This window comes from Panicum virgatum, chromosome 2K (assembly GCF_016808335.1).
Source record: "Panicum virgatum strain AP13 chromosome 2K, P.virgatum_v5, whole genome shotgun sequence".
NCBI lineage: Eukaryota > Viridiplantae > Streptophyta > Magnoliopsida > Poales > Poaceae > Panicum > Panicum virgatum.
In genome coordinates this window covers 54,047,959-54,054,505 of record NC_053137.1, presented here as the reverse complement: position 1 = coordinate 54,054,505, position 6,547 = coordinate 54,047,959, and the positions used below count along the sequence as shown (strand labels likewise).

Here is a 6,547-nt window from a genome sequence, read left to right as displayed (position 1 = left end):
CTGACATCACCAATCATGACTCCCCATTTCCCATTTCCCATTTCGCAGTCCTTTGATCCTTTTAATCGGTTCATCATCCTTTGAACCGGTGCAAGTGTTGTCAAACAATTCCCATACCAAGTTTTTCAAACCAAAACTTCTAAAACCGGCGACTAGCTCAAGCGCTCTTGACCGTGAGCACGACTATTCGAATAGTTTTACACTCTGCAGAGGTTGCACTTTACCCATATGACATGTTTCGCTTTGACGCCAGCGCGGGATCAGCGCGCATATACATAATTCCTTAGATGTGTCGGCAAGCTAACATGATAGAGCCGTTACATCAGCCGGACCCAAAATATGCTACACGACGGTCTGCCGGAGTATCACGGCTCCATACATCTGACCGGGTTAGCTACCCCGACTCCGACGAACTCCTCGAGTTCTCGGGCGGCAGCATCCTTTCGGGCCAACCGACTTAATAAGCTAAGGCCAGTGCCCATTTAGCCGTATGGTTGCACTGTAATACTTGGCTAGAATAGTGCCAACTACCGGTCCTTAATTTGACAAGGGTGATAAATCCCTAAAATGCGCCGGAAACGCATACAGAACCAAGCCATATCCATCATCCATTTTATCATCCATATTCTTTTCCTTCATCCTCATACCATCAAAACCGCTAGACCATATATTCACCCGCGTCTACCATAAAATTTTTATCCTTTAAAAATAACCATATAAATATATATTTTCTTTAAAAGACACCAACCCATGTGATGCTAATTAACTACTGCACAAAATACTAAGCCAACTAAGCATGTGACTCTGAACTACGCGAATAACCCGTAACCTTAGGGTAACAAGGTATAAAAGGGGTTTAAAATAACAAGGAAGATAAATGCATTAAAATAGGACGTGTCTACCTGACATAAAATGGCATTTGGACTCATAAAATCATCATCGCATGCATATATTTGTAGGCTTAGGAATTTAAATAGGAGCAAAAATGATCAAGGGGGTGCTTGCCTTGTTACCGATCGTTCATAATCTCAACTCTCAAGTAATAGCTCAGCGTCTCGCTCGGCGTCCGGCGCAATCACGAACGTCTTGTCGTCTACGCGAATCGGACGAAGGACAACACATGCAAAACAACCAAATAAACGTACGTGTTGATGTGAGCTCGTAAGGTTAAGTGTAATCCAAACGTATTCTCTCCTTTATTTTTCTAAAGAAAAACGGCCACTTGCATCCTTAATTAGAGCTAGGGTGTATGGGCGTGTGCAGCCTTGCGCTCACGGTGTCCAACGTCTAGTTCGCGGCGACTTGGATTGTTCCCGGGGCGTGCGAGGACAACGGCAAGCGCAACGTCCTCCGGCAGCACACATGTGCACGGTGCCCGGCATGGCCGGTTCGTGATGTGCCCGCCCGCGGCGAGAGCACGGGGCAGAGCGGCTGTGGTTCCGCAGGTAGGCTTGGCAAGGCCAATCGTACGTTCACGTTCGCGGTGACTAGCTACAGCTAGCTCGTGTCGCGACATCGGCGACGATAGAATGGGTGTGCCGGTTTGGTCCGGGTTAGGGTATGTTCCGTGCTCGGTCGTGACGGACCTGTGTTTATGGCTGCGGTGTACTGTTAGTGTTTTGCAAGGGCTTCCTCGTGCTCATGGCCGTTGACGTCGTGGTTGCTCCCGGCAGTGGTTTTAGCTCGGCGTCATCGTCCTGACGTCGTGGCATAGCAGCTCGGTTAGGTTAGAACGGCGCAGAGGTTGGGCCTTTGGCCGTGGCATGCGCGGTGGCCGGGTTTGTGCAAAAGAATGCAGCAGCTTGGCATGGTGGGGGTGCGGTCGCAGCGGCTCTGCCTTTGCTAGCTCGTTGGTTGCTTCATGCACAGGATAGAACAGAGAGCTCAGGAGGGTGGCAGGCTCATGCATGAGCTGTGGCTGGGCTAAGCTGCTTTGCTGTTTGCTTTTGCTCACTTGCAAGAACAGAGAGAGGGCAGGCGCTGGTGGTTGGCTGCTAGCTATGCTTATTTGCATGTGCGTGCATATGTGTTAGCTGTGTTGCGCACTCTGCCGACGGAGAGAGAAGAAGGGGTTGGGCAGCCGATGTGCTGGACATGGTGAGCAGTTCAGCTTGGCGTCTAGCTCCCAGGCGTTCGATTTTGATCGTGTGGGGACGAGATCGCTGCTTGGCCGGCGAGCTGCTCGATCCAAACGCGCGCCGCAACGGCACCACACATTCGTTCTGTGCTGTGCCCGCGTGATCTTGTGAACTGATGCACGCACGCGCAATCGATGGCAGTGTTCAACTACGTGCCGGAGCAGCACGACGTGCACCGGGTGACCCAGGACGCGTTCCAGACGTGCGAGCCGGCGGCGAACCAGAGCATGGGCGCGTGGGCGACGGGCCACTACCGCGTCGACCTCACCGTGCCGGGGGACTACTACTTCATCTGCAACGTCTCGGGCCACTGCCTCGGGGGCATGAAGTTCGCCGTCGCCGTGGCAGCGCAGCCTCCTCCGCCGCCTTCTTCCCCGCCGGCCCTGTTGCCGCAGCCGCCGCCGCCGCCGCCACCGCCACCAGCGAGCTCTGCCGCCGGCGTGTCGTGGATCACACGGCGCCGGTCCGCGTGGCCGGAGGCGGCGGGGATCCCATGCCTCGCCGTGATCGGCCTGCTCATCCTTGCTTAGTTCATCGTTCGGTAAAAAAAAAATCTTGCATAATTGATTGGTTGGGTTGTGCCATATTTTGGGTGATAGTTGACCTAGACCGTTTCTTGGCGTTGGTTGGTTGGAATGAGCTACCTAGTAGTGACGTGTCACGTCACACGTGTATTTGTGTATACGGTTGAAGGAGACCGATGACTCTCTGTACTGGAATGTGGCAATGCATTGCTCTTTGCGTCTTGTTATTTGTGTGGAAGCGCCAAACGCGGTCGTTGGATAGTTAATTGTTAGGAACGTCTACTCCTTGCACCCGAATTTTAAGTTGCAGATATTCAAGACAGAAATTACACCAAAAGATCACTATAACTCCTTACAAATTGATTGTAACTCAAAATTTGGTTGTGGAGGGAGTTCTTTTTTTCACCCCAATTTAGTCCTCGGTTCCCTTCCGTGCTTGCTCTATTTCGAAATGCCAAAGAAGCAGAGAAAAAATCAGATGCGCGAGGAGTTTCTTTCACTCGGTTTTCCGTTCTATAATTATTAAGCGAAGCAGAAGCACATGTTTTTTTTAAGCTGCGTAAATTTACTTTATGCGGCATACTAGTATGGCACACAACAGTGCTACTTCTTCTCAGGAGAAATCCTATTAGTTCGGAAAGTTTTTTATCTCGGGAGAAAGGCCTATATGTTGCCTTCGCGTTTTTTATCGCAAAGAATTATCTGTTGATCAGTTAGTGGCCATCATATGAAATGACATCTCCAATTTTAGGGTGGCGCATGAGACTAGTGTTGTATAGGCCTTTCTGTTGTTTTTCTTACTTTCTGCCTGTGAGTTATTCTAGCGGTATTTGTAGTTGTATCATGTAAATACTTTTCTCCACACCCGAGTATTTGATACGCGACGTATTAATTAGTTAAGGCAGCAGTCTGTATTGTATTCTCAACAAAATACTCATAAAGCAAAACATATATATAAATGTTTATTTATACATGTTCGACGACCTTGTAGTCCCAAATAAAAAAAACAAATGCCACAGATCGACAAAGCAGTAAGAGGGCGCACCTTGACATGCAGTTATCATGCAAAGATCTGCTAGTACTTTAATTAAACAGGACGACAACGATGATTGAGCAGAGAAATCAGTTGGAGGATAGTATAGTGGGGAGCAGGCCGCCAGTTTAAAAAGCTTCCCTCGCCGCTGGCTCACACCGTGGCGCTGGTGCTCCTGAAGGAGCAGAGCGCCTTGACGGCCTCCCCGCGCAGCACGAGCTTGTGGTACATCGCCGCCGCCGTCGCCCCGATCGCCGGCCCAATCCAGAAGATCCACTGCGCGTACGCGTACACAACATGCGCCGACCGACGCGCGATTAGCTCCGGATCCTTGCAAAGTGAAGGTACTATAGCTAGCAGTGAGTGAGTTCCTCCGATCTTACGTGGTTTTTCCATGCCATGTCGTACATGACGGCGGCGCCGAGGCTCCGGGCCGGGTTGATGCCGGTGCCGGTGATGGGGATGGTCGCCAGGTGCACCACGAACACCGCGAGCCCAATCGGCAGCGGCAGCAGCACCTGCACACGGCCAACTCGTATCCGATCATTAGCACACACGCCAATCATAGAGCTGCCGCACCAAGAACACTACAGATAGATGCTTGGGTCGAGATTAATTATTGTTATTACCGGGATGAAGGAGTCGCGCGCGGTGCGCTTGGGGTCGGTGGCGGAGAAGACGGTGTACACGAGGACGAACGTGCCGGCGATCTCGGCGCCGAGGGCCGCAGCGACGGAGAACCCGCTGCCCACCGCGTTAGCGCCGCCGCCATAGGCGTCGTAGATATCGCCCCCCACGATGCCCTTCACGATGCCCGCGCCGCAGATGGCGCCCAGGCACTGCGCCACGATGTACAGCACGGTGCGCACCAGCGACAGCTTCCGCCCCACGAACAGCCCGAACGTCACGGCCGGGTTGATGTGCCCGCCTGCACAGTGCGCGCGAGCGCATGCTTAAGAGTCTACGACGACGACCCCACGGCGTACGTCGACATGAATACACGTACGAGCAGTGTATACCTGAGACGCCGCCGGTGCAGTAGACGAGGATGAAGATGGTGGCGCCGAAGGACCAGGCGACGCCGAGGAACCCGACGCCGGTGCACGTGTGGAGGTTGTTGGACTGGGCCTTGTACCCGATGACGGTGGCGATGCTCACGTAGAGGAAGATGAGGGTGGCCACGAACTCGGCGATGAGCGCGCGGTACAGCGACCACTTGCCCAGCTCGCTCGTGTCCAGCACCGGCGCCGGCGGCGGGTCCCAGTACGGCGCCTTCTCGGCGGCCGCCGCCTCGATGCTCACGTCCTCCTTCGGCATGACGGTCCGGCCGGTGGTGCCTTCTCTCAGCTCAGTGTCGCACACAGCGCTAGCACCTACTAGCTTCTCTCCACTGTTAGGGTTCTTGGACGCGCGGAGGGGAAGGCAGTGGCCGTGGTTTAAATAGGGAAGCCAGCTAGCGAGAAGCGCCCCGAAGACGGCCGAAGAAAGATATTTCAAAAGTTTATTCTTTCCTTCTGCAAAAAAAAAAGATTATTCTTTCCTTGTGACTCACCGTTCGCCACGAATTTATCCTTTCCCGTACTTCACTGGAATTTCAAAATGAAGATGGTGAAATTCGATAGCGTCCAAAAGTTGGCTCGCACATATGAGCGGACGTGAAAACTACACGATTGTTTTGCTCATGTGCGCGCGCGTGCTCTTATCCGCGCAGGGTTTGCGCTTGCGGGAAGGTGTCGGCGTGTCGCTGCAAACTGAAATTACGGCGAACTTTTTTTTCATTTTTTTTAAACGAACAAGTATGAGATTGTGCCTATTTCATTGGTTGGGTAATAAAGAAGGGACCAACTTCTTTCATGTTAGTGTGAGATTCTATCGCTTCTTTTCACAGCTGAAATTAAAAAGGAGCTACTGCATTAGAATGGAATGCGAGGGCAGTTGCGCGTCTGGTTGTTTTGGTGACAGGCCGGCCGGTGGCAAACTGGCAAGTGTGACAGACCGCCGAGTTAAAATATTTAATTAAGCATAACTGCCATCATTTGAACATATCAGTCGCATTAGTTTAATTAAGTATAATTTGACAGGCTGTTTTCAACTCACAGTCCGATCGAAACACACCAGAAGTATCGCATGAAAGCGAGCGCAGAAGGTACCAGCATAATAAAATATTATAAAATAGTAAATAACATTAAGGCTTTTACAAAATGACTTTTACAAATTAAAGTTCACATAATAGATAATATCAGCGGTAGAGAGAGTCTAACCTGAGGAAGATTTTCATTAGAAACCAACTAAAATAAATTGAAATAAAACGATAACTACGGAGACGTGAGGACGTCACATCGAGCCCACTGATGCGAATTCTGGTTAGCTTCTATACCTGAAACAGGGTAAATAATAAACCCTGAGTATACTAATACTCAGCAAGACTTACCCGTCTATGGGTATACTTAGCCCACATATCTAGACATGCAAGGATTTTCTGGCCGGTAGTTTGTTTTGCAGGAAAAACATCTAAAAGTAGATCCTTAATTTCAAGATTTTAGCTCTAGATTATAGCTATAAATTTGCTACACATCTATGATCCGCATATCTATAACAATCAATATGGAAACATAATTGATTAAATAACATCAACGTATATCATATCATTTCGTTTCATTTCCTTACTACGATGTGACTCGAAGATGAAGGTGCTCATATCCGAGAGCGACTGACGGCGAATCGATTCGATTTAACCTTGTAAGGTGGACCTAACCAACACGGCACGTTGAAAGTGATCTAGGCCCCTAAGTGGGTTTTGGTGAATAATGACAAAACACATGTATATTTAATTGTGTAATTGAGCATGTGTG

The 6,547-nt window shown here is 50.2% G+C and overlaps 2 protein-coding genes across 2 annotated transcripts; one reads left to right on the top strand and one right to left on the bottom strand.

Moving 5' to 3' along the window:
• Positions 1–2,272: 2,272 nt before the first annotated feature.
• Positions 2,273–2,668, top strand: LOC120695462 (uclacyanin-3-like). Its single transcript, XM_039978705.1, has one exon. The coding sequence runs from the start codon at positions 2,273–2,275 to the stop codon at positions 2,666–2,668; it is 396 nt and encodes a 131-aa protein (XP_039834639.1).
• Positions 2,669–3,572: 904 nt separating this feature from the next.
• Positions 3,573–5,113, bottom strand: LOC120685707 (probable aquaporin PIP2-7). The gene is made up of 4 exons (XM_039967780.1): positions 4,715–5,113; positions 4,325–4,623; positions 4,079–4,213; positions 3,573–3,971 (listed from the first exon to the last, which is right to left on the bottom strand). The coding sequence occupies exons 1-4, from the start codon at positions 5,010–5,012 to the stop codon at positions 3,849–3,851; spliced, it is 855 nt and encodes a 284-aa protein (XP_039823714.1). The 5' UTR covers positions 5,013–5,113; the 3' UTR covers positions 3,573–3,848.
• Between the last annotated feature and the right edge of the window lie 1,434 nt (positions 5,114–6,547).